The sequence below is a fragment of the Sciurus vulgaris genome, assembly GCF_902686455.1.
Source record: "Sciurus vulgaris genome assembly, chromosome: 7".
In the NCBI taxonomy this organism is placed as follows: Eukaryota; Metazoa; Chordata; class Mammalia; order Rodentia; family Sciuridae; genus Sciurus; species Sciurus vulgaris.
The window spans coordinates 87,177,911-87,197,530 of NC_136467.1; the positions used below are offsets into that span (position 1 = coordinate 87,177,911).

Genomic DNA, 19,620 nt, shown 5'->3' on the forward strand with positions numbered 1-19,620 from the left:
CGCGCGCGTGTGTGTGTTGTTTGGGGGATATCTTTTCTCAACTCACTTACAATCTACTCCTCTGCGTCCCTCTGATCCCAAGGAATTTTAAAGGCAGGGCTGAGTCCGAAGCCAGCGCCTGGGGCCAGGTTTTGCTCCCAATCTAGTGAGAAATTTCTACGGTGGATGGAACTCGTCCGTGAGTGGCTTCCTGTTCTGAAGACCCCTAGATTTCATAGCTTCCCTTTCCCTCCCTCCCTCTTGGCTCAAATTAAACTTCCCAGTTCCATCCCAAAGCACCAGGGGAGTGAGGCAGGACTGGGAAAGCCATCCCATCTCCTGAGCCCGGCGCGGGCGGCTGTCCGGGTTTCCAATCGCCGCTTGGAGATTGAAAAAGACAGAAGGCTCGCCGCGTGCACAGACAGTTAGTTAATGGAAACCCTGTAAATCGGTTTTAAGTGCACCCAGGACGGAGGGGGAGGAAGGTGGAAGTAGTGATAATGGGGGTGGGGATAAGATGTAGTGGGGGTGAATGGGTTACACATCTAGCAGTTCTGAAAATGAGAACCGCATTCCCTTTCTCCATTGTACTTAATTTAGAAAAATAAATGTATTAAAGAAAATAGCACGGATAGGGAAACCCGAACTCCCCAGCCCGCCCCAAGCGGAGGAGTACGCGGCTTCCCTTGGCAGTGAACCCGGCTGCGGCTGTCCCCCTCTTCTCTCCCTCCCTCCTCCCCGCCCCCGGCGGGGCACTGCTACTACGGCGATCGCCACCTCACGCCGAAGGAATGCTCGAAGTATGCACACGTTCCCAAAAGTAGACCTCCTTCACCGCCGGAGGAGCATACATCACCCTGTGGCAGGCTTCCACCTTCTCAGGCGTTTCGTAACCGAGTAAACTGAGAGTGGGAACAGCCCTCTATTAAGTAGCCCGCGGCGCGGAGTCTCTTCCCACTCCGCGAAGGCGAGCCGCCCCAGACGCGTCCGTCCGCCGGCAGCTGCAGTCCCTGGCGGTCTCCGCTTGTCTTGCTCCACCGGGCGATCCTCCTTGGATCCTCCTCCTCCTGAACCTCCCCGCCGCTGTTCATATTCCCGCGGTCGCCAGGTACTCCTGGAGCGCAGAGCCTTTCGCTCCCGCGTGAGGGGGTCACAAGGAGCTCCGGCTTCTCCGACGCCTGGAAGCCACTGTCGCTGCCGCTACCTCCGTCACCACCGCCTCAGGTCAGTTTGATATCTATCTGCTTTACTCTATGTGCCCCAAAGATAACTAGGGAAACTTGCTTCTAGACTGCACTTAGACGGGAGCCATGAGGAATCCCGGGCAAGGACTTGTAAGAATGGAGAGGCGCTTGAGAGTTGCAGTGATGTACAGGGGTTTTGTGGTTTACTTGGGGCTTTGAGGGAGAAGGGAAAAAAAATAGTCTTTTCTTAAAAGCTGATGCAAGGCGGCTGTTTGCGTGCATAGCTTCACATTCAATGTTTGCGTTTGTAGGGAAATTTCATCTATAGAGGCTGTCAATTTCAATAAAGCTTGTGTTGGGTACTGCGGCAGTTCGTCCCTCAGTATCTTTCTGCGGTAGCTTTGCAGGGGAGTGCCGGCGTGCGGCCGGGGTTCTGCGAAGGTATTTCAGTGACGCATAGTGCGGAATTCTTTGGAGGGCCAGCTGAGTGCTCTGCAGCTCGTCGAGGCTGCGCGGGTGTGGGTGGCATCTCAAGACAGATTCCTGGTGCAGTGTTCTTACATCTTCCTCCACTGCTTTTCTAAGCATCTGAGATAGTGGGTTAGGCCAGCTCTAGGGCACTCATTCTTGGGCCCACTTTTTCGGGTTCCTGGAGAAAACCCCCTTTCTGACCCCTTCCCGAATGCATTGTTGAGGCTTTCTACTCAGGGTTGGTGGGACTTCCTAGGCACGCACCACCTCAAATCCGGGATTAGAGAGCGTGGGATCCCCGGATCATTTACGGAGAGGGAACCTGGAACTTGGAAGATCACAAGACCCAAATCTAGCATCCTCAGTGACCCTCCAGTGACCGGTTTTGGGTTTTCTGGAATCCATCTCCCCGCACCCCGGACTAGACAGACTTTTAAAGAATGCTGGGGAGGAATAGGGCAAGAAAGGACAAGAGCTTTAAGCCAGTTGTTAGTTAAGGTCAGGGTCTTAAGTAGCAGGGAAGGTAGAAGAAGGGGATGGGATCTGGAGGGGCTGTGTGTGTGGGTGTGTATAAAATCATATTTTAAAAACTTGACTCCAGAGTTCAGGAATTGGCCTCTTCCAGAGTGGGAGAGTGGGGGAGGGGTGAGTTGGCCGAAGGGGACCAGTTCCCATAGCGCCCCCCCCCCCCCAACTGACTCATTTTCATTCATGAGGGTGAAGTGAGGGAATCCTCACTGCCACGTAGGGGCGGCGCTTTCAGACACTTATGTCTGAGAATGCTCAATGAAGTGTTGCTAAGCATTCAGATAAATGTTTTGGCTAAAAAGGAGAGAAAACGTTCTCTCTTTTTTTTTTTTTTCAACATATATGGACAGAATGCCTGGTTGGCGGGACTGACTTGTGCTTTCAGATACCCCAAAGCGAGATGATTCATTCTTAATGCTAAGTCAGGCAGCCGATAGGTGGCGCTCTAGACCCAGAAAAACGCTTCCACGCCTCAAGTTTTTGTTGAGTTCAGATTTTTTTTTTTTTTTTTTTTTAAATCTGCACACGGTGTTTCGTGGGTAGATTGTCAGCTTTTAACTTTTCGCGCGGACGATTGCCAGCTGGGTTGGAAATTATTATGGCAAAGTTAAGGCCTGAACAACGGGCCAGTCTTACCTCTTGCATTTCACTGATGTAGAAGAGGGTTAGAAATGTCAAACAGTTGTTAATTAGGAAGAACGAAATTGTAGAGCCCTTGGATCCCTCAAGCAGCGCCAAAATTTAATCTTGGCTTCATAAAAAGGTGCTCTAGGCAATTTGGCACGCCTGCTCATCAGACATTTAACATGGAATTTACGCTCAGGCAGAGGAAAGCTATCCTAATGCATTGTGCCAATAATTTGGAAAGACATGGTTGGAGATTGTTAGTTTCTTTTCTCAAGAAGAGTCCGAACTTTGGCTCATTTTTGGATTCTCAAACACGTCTTCTTCCTCCTCCATTTTTCATGAGGCCTAGCCTGTTGCTCCCTTACAACAATTTGCATACCTAGAGTCAATTCTCTTTTTATGTTTTGCCACTGGAAGCAGGGTCTTAATTCAGTTCATTCTTGGTAGCTTTTGTCTCTAGACTGGACCTTAGAATATTTTAAGAGATTCCATTCTGTTGACATGTTTCCCTACTGTGTGTTGGTGTTGGGAAACTACAAAAGGGGAAGATGACTCTTTGTCTTTAAGAAATTGATAATCTGGTTACAGAATAAGAAAAAAAATCAGAATAGAACAAATTCAGTTCTGGAGCATATATAACTGCAACTTTCTAGGATAAATGAATAATTAAATGCACAGATTCATTATTAGCAGGTTTTTCATTAAAATATTTTGGGAAAACAGACAAGGGTCTTTTTTGCCTCTTGCATTGCCTTGTCTCTCTTTATTATGTATTTTAGAGTTGTTTTTCCCTCATCTTCGGTAAAGCATTTATCAGATGTGAAAACAACAGTTAGCAGGAGGGTTAGGTGTCAGCTGGGTCTTACACATTTCTGTATAATTCATTTCAGACCTTCAAGACCTGCATATTTGTAGGCAGGACAAAATGAGGAAAAAAGAGAGTAAAAGAGGTTTATTATACTTTTCCAAATTACCCTGAGACCACTAAAGCACAGTTACCTAAAGAGTTCAGCAGCTAGGAAAAAGCAGCCAAATAAAATTCCCAGCTGGAAGAGACATTTAGTTGAGTCAGGGATAAAATGACCTCTGAATTAGCCATCACCCAGGATGAAGTCATATGGGGGTTGGGAAGGCCTTCCTGGGATGTTATGCAGAACTGGTCTCCAGGAAAATAGGACCCTCTTTAAACTTGAATTTCCTCTTGGTGCCATGATTAGACTTATGTAGATGAACTTGACTTCCATGGCTCCACAATAGGTCCATTATATGCTGGTGGTTTCTTAAAGCTCTGTGGTTATTAAGGCAGATTTGGCCCGGTTCTGGATTGTGTCCAGGCTCCAGTTCTAACCTGGTTCCAGGCCTGCCCAGACCGGGTTCTGATGCGATTACTGCTTCCTCCTGCAGATCTTCATGCGGCTGTGAACTCTGAGCTCGAGCATGCGGACCAGGCTTCCCCCAGCGCTGGCCGCCCTGGGCGCGGCCCTGCTCCTGTCTTCCATTGAGGCAGAAGGTAAAAGGATTTTCTTTCCCTCTTCCCGAGTAACACTGCAGAATTCGAGAAAGTAAAAAAAGCACATCTTTCCAGTCTCTATTGCTTGCTCTGTTTTCCCCCGCACTTCGTGCTTTCTCGGGTGGTTTCTCTCCTTTAGAGAAACGCCCCCTTCTCCTGAGGTTTGTCCATTTTCCAGCTCTCGGGTCCGGTTCTTTTGTATTCTGCTTAAGCCATTCCGTACAGTGCTGTGTGGTCTCCTTGCTTTTGTCTCTGCGGTGTGCTGTCCACACTGCCACCTCCACTGACGCCTTCTGAAAAGACCAGCTGCATCTAGCTCTACCAACAGGATACCTCCGGGTGGTACCCAGGAGCCTCGGAGCGCGGGCGCGGGCGTACTCACTTGTTGGGCTGGTAAACCATTTGGGTCAGGGGTGCGACCTTGGTGACAAAACGAAATAAAAGACTCCAACAGCGCCAGGTCTGAGCGTCTGTGTATTTTGTAGGGATCCCACCGACCATGCAAGGCAAAGGGGTGAGCAGGCAAACCGCTCTCGGAATGGGCAGCAAAAAGAGGTGGCGCCCTGGGGCGGGGGTGTTCACGTGACCTAGGGTCTCTGTTGTCCCTGTTTGCTTCGAAGGTCTCCAAGGCACGTGGCCCAGAACAACCAGCTCAAGCAGGTTGGGTGTGGGCCAAGGTTCTCAGCCCGGGAAGCCAGTGTGCGCCAAAGGAGCTGGGCTCCAACTCTATCGTCTTTCCTTCGCTTGCTCCTGCCTTCTCGGGGGAGTTGGGCGCAGCTGACTTTAGTGAGAGGCAGTCTGAGAAGGGTCTCCAAACAGCTACGTGTGACCCTTTAGAAAACGAAAGACTTTTGTTAGACTTTCAGTCCAATGCTATTCTTTTAGTTGGGTGCCCTTGATGCCTTACTTTCAAGAAATTCACTGAAAAGGTTATTTCTATGTATTTAGTCCATGGGGTCTTTCCTCAAACACCATTGAAGAACTAGTCTTCTTATTGGGCAATTTGGTGTAATGTCGTAAAAGACATCTTTTTTTTTTTTTTTTTTTTTTTTTTAATTAAAAATGTGCCTGATGAAGCTAAAGGAGAAATTCTGCATGTGACAGTTACCAAAGTTTCAGGGTGGGTTGTGTTTTTTTTTTACAGGTGAGGGGAAAGTCTGGCTGTTTCACAACACTGATGTTTGGAAAACTTTCTACACTAAAACTGCCAGTACAAAAAACTAAGATTTGGAAAAATGATCTCCAAAATGTATGGCATATTTAGAAAAGTAACAGAAACTGGGTCTTCTTACTTCATCACTCTTGTGAATGTAGAGTTTTTTCAAGTGGCCTCTGTGAAGTAATATTAACATGAGGTTGCCTTTGGTGCTCTATCCTTTATGGTTGTTAGGAAGGAATTTTATTTGAGGAACTTCTGGAGGGACTACTGAAGATATTTTTAGATAATTCATTGCAGGGGCCCATTTATTGCTCATTAAGAAAATAGTTACTTGAAAATGCAAGATTTGAGAATTCTTAGGAGAAGAATTAGGTTGGAAATGATGTAAGTGGAAAAAATCAATTCTGAATTGGCTAATGGTTAGCCAGCAAAGTACAGTTAAAAAAGAACGTTTCAGTCTAAATTGTTACTTCTGATTATTTCCATATTTGTCACATTTAGTCTTTTTAATTTGCATTAGTTTCCATATGGTATGGTAATGCTTTCTTAAACTGTGTCTTTTCTCTGCCTCTCCTTAAGTCAGTATATTTTAATAGGATTCATTTTTTGGCCTTATTTTCTAGTTTGGCACTGTCATATAGAAATACAATATGAGCCACAAATGTAAGTCGCATATGTAACTTTAAAAAGTTCCTAGTAGTCACATGAAAAAGAAAAAGGAACAGGAAAAGTTAATTTTTACCATATATAATTATTTAACTTAATATTGTTTCAACAAGTAATCAATATAAAGTTGTTAGATATTTTGCATCTTTGTACTAAGTTTCTGAAATTGGGTGTGTATTTTATACTTGCAGCACATTTTATTTTGGACTGGTCACATTTTAAGTACTTGATAGCCACATGTGGCTGGTTTCTTCTGTGCTGGACAGCCCAGCTCTAGTGTTAACTACCAACTAAGTGTCCCCAGGAGCTTGTGAAGGTCCAACAAAATTTGTGGCCAAAGCCCTGTTGGGGACAATGAGCTGGAAACAGAATTTTTTTGAAATCTTTCTGTTGGGAGCATTTCAGAATTTCAACTTGCACCTCTGTTTGGTATTATGCCATTTTGATCTTAGTCCTAAAGTAACCAGAGTTACTTTTCTTTCTTTTTCATGACTCACACATGAACACTTGTATTCATACTGTTTTCTCACCATTTTTATTTAATTAACTTTTATGTGCTGAAACCAGTACTTTTTTGATATTAATTAAAAGTGTTTTGGTGTTTGCTTTTTTGCATTTCTCCCTTTTTAAAAATAGAGGTACTGCCTTTGCCTTGTTTTTCTTCTGTATACTCATATAAGAAATTATAATTTTCATATCATTGTATGTTTTTCTATAGCAATAAGAGTGAAAATGTTATTTTTTTTTTTTAACCTTCAGTATTTGTAGTTTTCAACTTATAACTTGGTCAGTTCTCTCTGTGGCCTAAATGTGTGAATTATTTTTTATTCATATGTTACATAGTTTGTTAATTATTTTTCAGAAAGTGTAATACCTCAACACTTTCCATTTAAAGTTTAATGGTCAATATATCCTGAAAATTGGACACACCTTTTATTTATTTTTTTTGTGGTAATGAGGCTTGAACTCAGGGCCTCATACATGCTAGGCAAGCAAGTGACCATTGTACTATATCCCCATCTTTCTAATTAATCTAGAATTTGAGATGGAGAAAAATTTTGTGAGTGTTTTAAAATAGTGTTTGTCAGTATTATTTATAGCTTATACTATATAATGAACAATTATATATTATTAATTCATCAGTGAGTTGAGATCATAAGCGCTATCTTGTGTAAGTTTAAGAAGCTAACTAATCCATATTTCTATAATCCTGTGTCTCACATATAATAGAAATTTCAAACTAGAGAAGAATTTAGAGAGCACTTATTATAATTCTTATTTTCCAAATGAGAAAAATGAAGCCAAGAGGTTGAATAACTTGATCAATGAATATAGTTAGGGACAAAGCCCAGATAAGACCCAGGATTTCTAGTACTTGTTTGGTGCTGGTTTGGCCACACTGTCCTTCATTTTTTTTTAAAATCCTTCATTTTTACTGAGCACCTGGTCACCCTAGTCAGTTTAATGGGAGAATGCATTTTGTAATGTGTATGATCTATTGCTTGTCTAAAATGTGATTTTTTTTTCTACTGGTTATTTCTGGCATTTTGTAAACAAAAATGAATTTTGATAGCATGGCAACTTTTAAATATATACTAACATTGTATGGAAAATGTAAATTAATATCTATGGAGAAAACTCATCACACTTTGCACAGTTCTAAAGGGCCTTACCACTGAAGGTAAAATTCTTTCCAATGTTATTTCAAATGCCAGATGAAGAGTCTTAATTAGTTCATCAAGATGATATTTTAGTGTATGTTCTCAGCTTTAGTTTATCTGTAACACATTAGATCCACTCAAAACATTAGAATATTCCCTTCTTACTTATCCATTTGTCCATCTAGCCATCCATCCATCCATCCATTCATCTCTGCCATGGTTAGTAAATTCTTGGTCATAGACTCCTGTTCAGTGACCTCATAAAAATTGTTGTTTATGTATTGTACATCAAGGCACACACCTTAGTTTTAGAATTGCTTGAACAAGTATGTAAGGTTAATGCACCAAATTCTATCTCTGTCAGAACTGGAGATGTCAACATACCACGTATTTGTCATTGACCAGGCATCATTTGTTCTTCGAATAGTGGTTTATCATGAAGTAGGAAAGTATGTGTGCATATATTAACAAACAACAACATATTAATATTGGGCTCAAAAGTTAATTTTTGACTGAAATGTTTCTTCTTTTGCATTTAATCTAGTGTAGAAGAAAACTGTACTATAGAGTCAGACCATGGAATAAAAGTGTTGCTACCTATTAACAGTGTTAACCTCTTTTGAATCTCACCTGTAAAAATTTGCCCATGATTAGGTTGTTTTAAGGAAAAAAGTAGACAATGTAAAAATAATTAGCTCTCTACTTATTACATGGAAGACAATCAGCAAATGTTATCTAGTATTATCATTCCTAAAATGTCCTAAATCCTGCCAGCTTATGTAACAAGATCCTCTTCTGAATGAGACTATCATAACAATGTTTTGATAACAAAAAGTATCATTCTTAAATATAAAATTAAATTACCAATATTTAAACTTTTAGTCTCAACTATCAGCATTTAGGTTCATGAATAGATATCAATTAGTTATTTATAATTTTAGTTCTATTTCTTTTGATTCAGATTCTCATTCTATGTAACTATGACTCTTTGCAATTATAAACCATATATAGATACTTCATATTTGAAATATTGCAGCATCAGCATTGTTGTAGGGAACACCTATGCTCAAAGGTGATGCAATGGTACTTGTGATTTATTTTTATGTAACATTTTCAAAATTAATAAAAATATATTTTTGCATTGATTTAAGTTGACACGGGTCACACATTCACACATTCACACCTACTTTACTATTTTTCATGAAACACACAAAAATGTATAAATAGAATGGCAATTCTGAAAGGTTATATATATGATATAATTAGATGAAAGTAGAATGGGCTCTATGATTGACACAGGCTAGTTGGCCATTTCCTACTTTTGATTACCAAGTACCACATCTGAGTTTCTATGAACACCTTAAAATCCTCTTAAATGTTAAAGACTTTTCCCCACAGTCAATTTTTCAGTTTATCTGGAATCCTGGTCATTTGGATATCAACAAGGTGGGCCGCTGCTGACCTTCAGCAGTTTTAACCTAATGTCCGCTGCTTCAGGTCAATTTCCTTCCAAGGTTGGTGGTACTATTTTTCCATGTACTGATTTTTTTTTTAAAGCATGCTCAGGCCAGTTGTGTCTGCCTTTGCATTAAATTTGTCCTGAGCCATTGCCATTGGAACAATATTTTATAATGATATTCTTAATACCTATTGTCCTATTAACATCTGTTGCATGCTTATTATACTAAGTGAGGACTTTGGCTAAACCTTGTGATATGATTACAGGCTGAAGAATGTTCAATAATTAAACATTGCATGTAGATAATTTTTCTAATCTCACTGCCTGTGTATGGATAGTAAGAAAATAACATTCATTCCTGCGCTAGTATATCCAATAAAAAATAAAGCCATCTTCCATTGTTGCAAGCAGCAGTTCATTAAAGCAATATTTGCTTAATTTGTCTTATTTTCATTAAAATGTGGTATTAATATTATGTAAATCTCTAACCCCAGTTAAATTAAATGACTTGTATTAGCTACTACTGTGTTTCAATTGACATCTATAAAACTCTAAAAGGAGATTGTAAACTCTCAAAACATATGCAAAAATTCTAACTCACAAGGAATACTTTCAGACTAAAACTTTTTGAGAAGAGTATGGCTGAAAATCATCTTACTTTATAGCCCTGCTTCAAATGTAATAATTTTTAATGCATCGACCATGCACTGACAGTGAGTCAGTACAATGCTGCATGATGAGGCATGAACATTGTAGAGAGAATATCATTATAAAATATTTTGGAAATGTCTTTGTGTAATGACTATTGTACATGGAGGCTTTTGTTTATCGTGGGAAACTAAAAACAAGTCAACATTTCATTGACAAATGCATGATGCTGTATGATTTTGTATGTAAACTATTTCTTTCTGTACTTTTCAATTATTCCTGTCATTGATTTCTTCAAGTTTTTATGCACAGTCATGTCTTCAGATTGCTGATTCTTCTCCACTGTTTTCTTTAAGTTCTGTAAATAAATGTCCATAAATATACATTGATGTTGTCTTTTCATAATTAACCATTGTTTTGTAAAGGCCCATACTGGCATTTTAACTTAAAATGCCATTTCAAGTATGGAGATACCTGCTGCAAAGGAAATAACAGTATTGGTTTACACCATGGAAACACATAGCAAGTCGGTGTAAACAGGCAGAATATTAGTTTTTCAAATATTTGTATATAACTGTCTATATACTTATAAAATTATTAACATCTCATATTATTATACTTGAATATTTGTCTATATGAATGTGAATATACATTTAAATGTATATTTCCTTGTGAGAAATACCTAAGTTTCCTATGATTTCTCCTTTTCATTAAGATACAGTTTTTATCTCTGCCACAGACTGAGATTTATCAAACAACAATGAATAATAAGGCAACAGTGCAGAGACTGAACCCAAAATATCATTGATTCCTTTCCACATTATGGAAAAAAAGTATTATGTCAATGTTCTAAATTAACTTCTATTGTTGTAAGCAGGTTGTGATTTGGCATGCTTGTTCAAAATGCACTCAGCATGTATTGAAATTCCTTTAATTGTTATGTGAATTGTTTGCATATGTGGTTATTATCTGTGATTTCATTGTACTTGTATGTACTTGTAACCAAATGTTTCTATTATGCTTGATTTTGCTGGCCATTCTTGAATGACCTAGCAACTCAAGAATCCAAAGTGTTTTGTGCTGTCCTCTGTAATATGTATACTTTCTGATGTTTTGTCATATCTTGTCAGCTTTTAATTTTATTTTTATCCAACAAGATATCTTTTATATTTGTTGGAAACAAATTTATGCAAAGACAACTTTAGTAAGCTTTGCTCAACACAATTCTTTATTAATTATATTGACCATTTTGCGACATTGGAAAATGTAACTAATATTGACTTTCTCTTTTGCAGTTGACCCGCCTTCAGACTTGAATTTTAAAATTATAGATGAAAATACTGTTCATATGTCATGGGCAAGACCAGTTGATCCAATTGTGGGTTACAGAATAACAGTGGACCCTACAACAGGTACGTTTTGAGATGTTGTGTTTTTAGGACAAAGGCATCAAAAATGATAAATCCAGGCTTCTTCCTTCCTCCCATCTCATCATGAGGAAGTCAAGATTTAGCAAACCTGATGTCTTTGGTTGATGTCACCGGACATTTGGTGGACTGAGGTCCACAGATTTCCTCCCCAGTACCCATTTCTATATTTTGTGGTGCTGAGCTTTATTAACATGGGTTTGCTGTGCTAAGCAAATAATGGAATCTGTTAACAATGGAATTTTACATTTTTTCAACTTCATCAGAGTATTACTAATAATCTTTAATTTTTAAAATAGAATTCTTCTTGAATTACTTAATATTTTCAACATTTAAAATGCCAAACAATGAAGTGAGTTGTTATGCTTTATCCAGTTTCCTATACATCTGGTACTCAGGAAACATTATTCATGGTCATGGTGCAAGAATTTACCTTTGCTAGGTGGGTTTTGTAGCTCCAAGGGTGTAAGTAATGTTGTAAGTAATGTTGCCTAAGTGTGGAAAACCAATCTCTTATTGATAAACTTTTAGTTATAAAATGGAGTGGGAAAATAAACCATTTTTAACACTGGCCACTGTCATTGACTGAGAATAGAGGTGGGTGAAACCAATAGAACTTATCACTACAGCCTGTTATTTATCTTTTCATCTTTAAAAATATTAATAATTTAAAATGCTGATTTATCAGGAATTTAAAAAAAAATTATGGTTGAAGAACTTAAAAATGGATTAGCAATTTACTTTTTCTTCTTTTAATCTTATCTCCCCAAATATATTTGCAGTTAATTAATTGATCTATTCCAAAGTAGAAAAGCACCTCAAATAGGATCTATTCAGTACCCAGATATTAGAAATTATTGGCTCCCAACACTCAAAAACCTGGCCCAATGAGTACTCAATCCAGCAGATTCCTAGTGTTTTGATATCCCCTGGGGGGCTCGACTGGTTTTGCATGTTCCATATGTGAGTCAAGAGCATTTCTCAGGGTTCTGTTACATAGGCCACCTTTCTTAATTATGTTTTGATGAAAATGTAATAATTAAAAACATTAATAGGCATTTAGTTCCTAGGAAATACCATGTTTTCTGATTGAACTGAGAATGAGAATTTAAAAGAAGGTACACTGTCAATATATTAGTAAACATTCAAGATGCTGTACCTTGAAATATTTGATAATTAAATCAATTTAGAGGACCATTATTTGAGTATGGTACATTATTTCCACACAAGTTGTTTCCCTCTGGGGTTAATTTAATATGATTTTTAAATTTTTATATTTTTTGATACTGGGGAATTAAACCCAGGGTTGCTTTACCATGGAGCTACATCCCTGGCCCTTTTTATTTTAAGACAAGGTCTCACTAAGTTGCTTTGCTAATTTGCTGAAGCAGCTCTTGAACTTGTGCTCCTCCCGCTTTATCCTCCTGAGTCACTGGGATTACAGGTATATGCCACTGCACCAGCCTTTTTAACCTATAAGATTGTGTTTTCCTTGAATTTAATTCTATCTTTTTTTCTTTTTCTCTCTACTCTTTCTCCTCTAATGTGTAATTTAAAATTAAATTATTGCTGCTTTACATCTCATTTATAACAACTTTTAAAAATCTACCATTTGTCTTCAAAAACAGTGAGATTTTTTGTGTGTTATTTTGGTATACTTTAATCTGGAAGAGTCCTGAGCCTTCAAAAAGTATTGAATTTGCTGGGTGTGGTGGCACATGCCTATAATCCCAGTGGCTCAGGAGGCTGAGGCAGGAGGATCGCAAGTTCAAAGCCAGTCTCAGCAAAAATGAGGCACTAAGCAACTCAGTGAGATTCTGTCTCTAAATAAAATAAAAAATAAGGAAGGGGTTGTGGCTCAGTGGTCAAAGTGCCCCTGAGTTCAATCTCTGGTACCCACTCCCCCAAATGTATTGAATATGATTGTGACAAATAAAGACAATGCCTTCATTGAATTTTTCTAAAATTCAAGGTCTTAATCTTGGAAAACAGTTAAAAATAATGTTTGGATATCTTGAAAAAATGCATTTATTGCATTCATCTGTGAATTGCAATATATGGTGTTGTGTTATATTTTAAAAAGGTTTCATTGCATTCATATTTTCCTTTTTATATTTCCAGATGGGCCCACTAAAGAATTTACCCTTGCAGCTAGTACCACAGAAACTTTATTATCAGACCTCATACCTGAAATAGAGTATGTGGTGACAATAACTTCATATGATGAAGTAGAAGAAAGTGTACCAGTTATAGGTCAACTAACAAGTAAGTTCACTTATACATTCAACTTTTATATTTTTATCCTGCAATATATTTTTCTAACTTCAGATTTAATCTCTTATTACATAAATTTGCTAACTGTTATTAATGGATGCAAATAATTTATTCCTGGTTTATAATCGTGCTCTGTGGAAGTAGCAGGAGTGTTCTGAATGAACATTATTTAGAACATTAAACTTCTAGGCAATAGTGTTAATGTCTTTTTGAAGTATCTCTAAAATATCACTAAAAATAATTTATTGCAAGAAACTGCTTATTTGGCAGTCTGACCAGCTGAGCATGACCATACTTTTTTGAAAGACAGTGGCAAAATAAATATATTTATTCTCTTTTAATGAAACATTAGCTTGGATTAATTTCCTTTTGTAATAATAAGGTTTTGACTCAGTTCAAACAGGTGGTCCGCCAAAGCCAGGGGAGAAGAAACCTGGAAAATCAGAGATACAAAGTAAGTGTTTTCATATGCTTTTGCTTGGGTTTGAAGTTGTAAATGTAGTAACAAGTAGATGTGCCAATTGTATACAAAGAGTGATCTTATTCCTGTATTTTTATAAGGTTTATCTGGAAGGAATGATATAAGAGAAATGTATCATTAAGTACTTATAACTAAGTTCTGACTTTCTAGTCAATTTTTCATTCTAAGACAAACTGATAAATATAGGTGGTACTTAGGGATATATGAGAAATGTAAGGCTGGAGAAATGCCCTTAGTTATTGTCTGACACAATTCAACTGCCATGAAAATGCATGTCGAAGTCCAGGTGTATGTTATGTTCATCTTCATGGTATTTGCATTGTCTTAATTGGTTTTCCCCAAACCATCAATATTTATTCTAAATCAAAGCATTCTGCCCCAAATGGACTTTTATTTATTTAAATTATTTATTTATTTTTAAATTTTTACACACTGCATTTTGATTCATTGTACACAAATGGGGTACATCATTTCGTTTCTATGGTTGTACACTGATGTAGATTCATACCATTCGTGTAATCATACATGTACATAGGATAATAATGTCTGTCTCATTCCACCATTTTTCATAGCCCCCTCCCTCTCATTTCCTTCTACATAATCTAAAGTTCCTTCATTCTTCTCTCACTCCCCCCCATCCCCATTATATATCATTCTCCACTTATCAGGGAAAACATTGGGCTTTTGGTTTTTTCGGACTGGCTTATTTCACTTAGCATGATATTCTCCAGTTCCATGTATTTATTTGCAAATGCCATAATATTCTTCTTCTTTGTGGCTGAATAATATTTCATTTTGTATCTATATCAGTTTCTTTATCCATTCATCTGTTGAAGGGCATCTATGTTGGTTCCACAATCTAGCTATTTTGAATTGAACTGCTATAAACATTGATGTGGCTTTGTTACTATAGTATGCTAATTTTAAGTCCTTTGGGTATAAACTGGGGAGTGGGATAACTGGGTCAAAAGGTGGGTCCATTCCAAGTTTTCTGAGGATTCTTTACACTGCTTTCCAGAGTGGCTGCACCAATTTGCAATTCCACCAGCAATGTAAAAGTGTGCCTTTTCCCGCACATCCATGCCAACATCTATTATTGTTTGTGTTCTTGGTGGACTTTTACTTAAACTGGCCTATTAAATAGTGTGCAAAATTATTTAGGTGTGCCACTTGTATTTGGCTTGCAAAATTTTCCAGGACCCTTTTTCTCCTCATCCTAGCTACTTCTTTTACTACCAATATCACGTCTTGAAGAACAAAGATATCTTTGGAAAATCCACTGTGTTGCCTTGCAGGTAGAGATTTTCATGAAATCTGACCCGCCCCCTCCACCATAGAGAGAAGGAAAGATGACATACAGTTACAAAAGTCAATCTTTGTATTTTAGTACTTTAAGGATATCATATGAATTGTCTACTTTATAATAAAATAATTATTTCTCCTCTGTTTAGTAAGGTAGGTTTGTCAAATTTGAGCACATCAATAATTAGGACAAGATATTCTGGTTGCTTTGCAGTATTTTATGTTTATTTTTACTTCTGTTAAGTTTCATTAACCCTTTAGACTAACCCTATTGCAAATTAGACAATTACATTGAAAAACACAATATTTTAAAAAATTGCTCTTTTTCTCAATTCAACTGCATTTGCTTGGAATGTGTATTTATTTTGAATTTATTTGTTTATAAATACCAAGGAATAAAAACACTTCACTTACATTTCTTTTGTATATTTCCCAGATACTTTATTTAATTTTTACTTGTATAGAAGAATCAGGATATAGTTCATAAAAATGGATAGATTGATAGCACAAATACTAGGATCACAGTCTCCTGGAAGGCATGTCATGTCTCTAGTTATCTCTTTTTGCATAAAGTCTTATATAGCAGTTTAAAAGCATCTCATTCCATAAATGCATCTTGAAGGCACTGAAAATGCTACTATACAGTTTAATAAAATTTTTCATTCTTTTGTGTATTTGGATGAAGAATAATGGATAAATAAGCTCTAATGAACAGAATGGTTTAAGAAGACAACATTTTTGGCAGTGTTAGCTTGTATTTCTTAATAATGGATTGATTATCAAATGTATTTCAGAATGCTCTGTCAGTGCCTGGACTGATTTAGTCTTCCTCGTGGATGGCTCATGGAGTGTGGGAAGAAATAATTTCAAGTACATTTTGGACTTTATTGCTGCTCTTGTGTCTGCTTTTGACATTGGGGAAGAGAAGACAAGGGTGGGGGTTGTTCAGTACAGCTCTGATACCAGGACTGAATTTAACTTAAATCAGTACTACCAAAGGGATGAGCTTCTTGCTGCAATTAAAAAAATCCCATACAAAGGTGGCAACACAATGACAGGTATGTTTTACAAATTTTATTACTGTTTCTAGTAAGTGAAATGTTTTGTTTTGGAAAGAAATTAAGCATTACTCAGTAAAATCATATATTAAATACCTTTGAAATCAACCACATAGTTTTTGACTTCAGCAAAATTGAATAGTATAGGGTGAATGAACTTGGTTTTTTGTCCTTTTAGGGGATGCCATTGATTTCTTAGTTAAAAATACTTTCACGGAATCTGCTGGAGCAAGAGTTGGATTTCCTAAAGTGGCAATTATCATTACGGATGGCAAATCTCAGGATGAAGTGGAAATACCAGCCCGAGAGCTTCGTAATATTGGAGTTGAAGTTTTCTCTTTGGGTAATTTAGATTTGGCTCATTATTTTCATTGTACAACTGCTCTAATACACTTAATGTTTAGGAAGATGTGGATTAGTTCCTCAAAGAAGGATGCTGTAAGAAGTGTTTAATGCATTTTATAGTGTGACTTTAAGCCAAATTGTCCTTGAGTAAAAATTCTGTTTATCTCTTTCCCTCATATAACTTCCTTGGCATGTGTATTAAGTGAGGTTATATGTACATTCTTTGTTAGCTCTCTACTTTTCAAAGACAACTGGACCAATGATTCTAATAAAGATCTTCCTTGTATTAACATTAAGTATTTTTTTATGCATTTCTTATATTATGTAATACTTGAAGAATTCAGATGGCTCCAGCTCATTCAGTACTCTGGAAGAGAAAAGTATTATCTTTACAGATGTCAGAGACAAACGATGGCATGGTTGAGATGAGAGCTTGCTCTGTTTTACTAACCAGTCATTTTTCTCTTTGGCTGTTCATTTTATGTGAAATTACAAAATGCTTTTGTCATCTGAACAGTTGCACATTCGTTATGAAGAAAAGCAATTCTGGCTTATGACTTAAGGATTTGAAAATGTATTCAGTTGTGAAAGATTGAGAGAGTGAAGAGTTTTAAGTAGACACCTTTCTCAATTTAATATATTCTTGACTTTTTGTTTTTAAGGCATTAAAGCTGCAGATGCAAAAGAGCTCAAACAAATTGCATCCACACCTTCATTGAACCATGTCTTCAATGTAGCCAACTTTGATGCAATTGTGGATATTCAAAATGAGATCATTTCCCAGGTGTGCTCAGGTGTTGATGAACAACTTGGTGAATTAGTTAGTGGAGAAGAAGGTAAGTGCATTCTTTGTTAACTATTTCCCATGTGTTAGCATTTTTCCATTTTTTGCTAGCACTATAGCTTTACAGATGTTCTAGAAATAGTCATATTACTTAAACATATTCTCCAGTGATTTTCCAATTTTATATTCCATTTGTTTTTCAGAACTGAATTTATTAATGCCTTTTGTACTGACCTGTCCCACCAGTGAAAGATTCAATATAATATTTATATCATTGTGAAGTTCTTATAATTTTGGGGGACAAGTTTTGATTTGATCTGTTCTTTAATATTCTTTTGCACATATTGCCTATGCATAATTGGGCTCTTCTGGTACTTGCTTTAATTATCTTTACATTCTGATGTGAAAATTGGCTGACTGAAAGGACATTTATTTTAGCATTCTACAATTTAAAATAATAACAATGTTTCTACTAATTGACTTAGGGCAAGGATTGTCTATCATGATGCTCTGCTAAATGTTTTCAAAGCTTTTAAGAGTATTTCATAAACCGTCAATTTAATACTCCCACATCTGGAAAGTTTTTCCGCTTCTATCAGTTATTACTTGTAAATACATGAAAGAAAGAAGAGGCATTTCAAAAAAAATGTTTCACAAATATCTTTTTGAATATTGAAAGTCACGATTCAAAGCGTTTATATTTTTTCATGATTGTTCTCCTGTTAGTCTGAGAATGATGAATAATTAAAGATAAGTTCTGAATAGCTACATCCTCAATCCTACAAATCCTTTAGTCTCCAAATCTCAAGTATTTTGGCAATGTTCACTGTTGCTAATTCTATCTCAGAACTTCTCATTATTTCATAGACTCTGAATATTTTTCTTTATTTTACTGCCTGACTTTTTGCTCTGTGTTATTATGAAATCCATCTCCCCCACATCTACTTTTCTTGGATGACCTGCCTTTACTCTCTTTTTTAAATATGCTAATTTTTCACTGAGGTTCAGTTGTGTGTATGTAAGGGTAGGTATTTTAGTCAGTTTTGTGTTGCTGTGATCAAAGGACCTGACAAGAACAACACTGAGGAGGAAAGGTTTATTTTGGCTCATAGTTTCAGAGCTTCAGACCATGGCTGACCAACTCCATAGCTCTGGGCACAAGAGGAGGCAGAACATCATGGTGGAAGGATGTGATGGAGGAAAGCAGTTCAGGACATGACATCCGGAAGCAGAGAGGAGAGAAAGAGAGAGAGAGAGAGAGAGAGAGAGAGAGAGAGAGAGAGAGAGAGAGAGAGAGAGAGAGAGAGAGAATGCAAGAGAGAGAGAATGCAAGAGAGAGAGAGAGAGAGCGCGCTCGCGAGAGAGTGCGCTCCATTTATCAAGCACAAAATATAACCCCAAAGGCACACTCCCAGTGACCTATTTCCTCCAGCAGTCACCTATCTTCCTACAGTTACTGCCCAGTTAATCTGTACTAATGGATTAATCACTAAAAAGGTTATACCTCTCATAATTTAATCATTTCACCCCTGAAAATTCTTGCATTGTCTCACACATGAGCTTTTGGGGGACCTCTCATAGGTAAACCATAACAGTAGGCCAAACTTTGTTCTACCACTGCTTGAATTCTCCTATATGGGGACCAGGGGCCACTCTACAGTTGTTCACACCATTCTTCAGGGTTTCTCCTTTTCCTTTGGCATTGACTTCTTTTCCCTAAACTGCCTCTGCACCACCCAACAGTTTTTGCCAAACTTCCAGCTGGAACATTTATGGCTTCCCTCCTGCTACTTTTCACTTAAACAGCATTTTGAGACACTACATTTGGTTGCCTGTTTTTAGGAGGTAATGAATAAACTTGTGCCTGTTTTTGCACTCACTTTGTCCAATCTGATTTATAAAAATTTGGAACTTTATCTTCTGGGAAGTCAATTCTATCGGCAAGCCTAGAATTTTGGAAGCTTGTCTGGAATATCTTTAATATCATAAATACTTAATTTTAAATTGCATGACTATGTTATACAGTGACTAAGGATCAACATTTTTTACATGATCAA

The 19,620-nt window shown here is 37.5% G+C and overlaps 1 protein-coding gene across 3 annotated transcripts in view; it reads left to right on the forward strand.

Annotated features, from left to right (window-relative positions):
• Positions 1–647: 647 nt before the first annotated feature.
• Positions 648–19,620, forward strand: part of COL12A1 (collagen type XII alpha 1 chain) — a 108,555-nt gene continuing 89,582 nt past the window's right edge. For 2 of the 3 annotated variants that reach the window (XM_079146436.1, XM_079146437.1), the window contains exons 1-8: positions 648–1,203; positions 4,194–4,299; positions 11,188–11,304; positions 13,441–13,584; positions 13,988–14,047; positions 16,171–16,434; positions 16,613–16,777; positions 17,442–17,615. In XM_079146436.1, coding sequence (XP_079002562.1) covers positions 4,227–4,299; positions 11,188–11,304; positions 13,441–13,584; positions 13,988–14,047; positions 16,171–16,434; positions 16,613–16,777; positions 17,442–17,615 — 997 coding nt within the window. In that variant the 5' untranslated portion in view covers positions 648–1,203; positions 4,194–4,226. The remainder of the gene's footprint in view (positions 1,204–4,193; positions 4,300–11,187; positions 11,305–13,440; positions 13,585–13,987; positions 14,048–16,170; positions 16,435–16,612; positions 16,778–17,441; positions 17,616–19,620) is intronic. The other variant, XM_079146438.1, reaches the window with a different exon arrangement.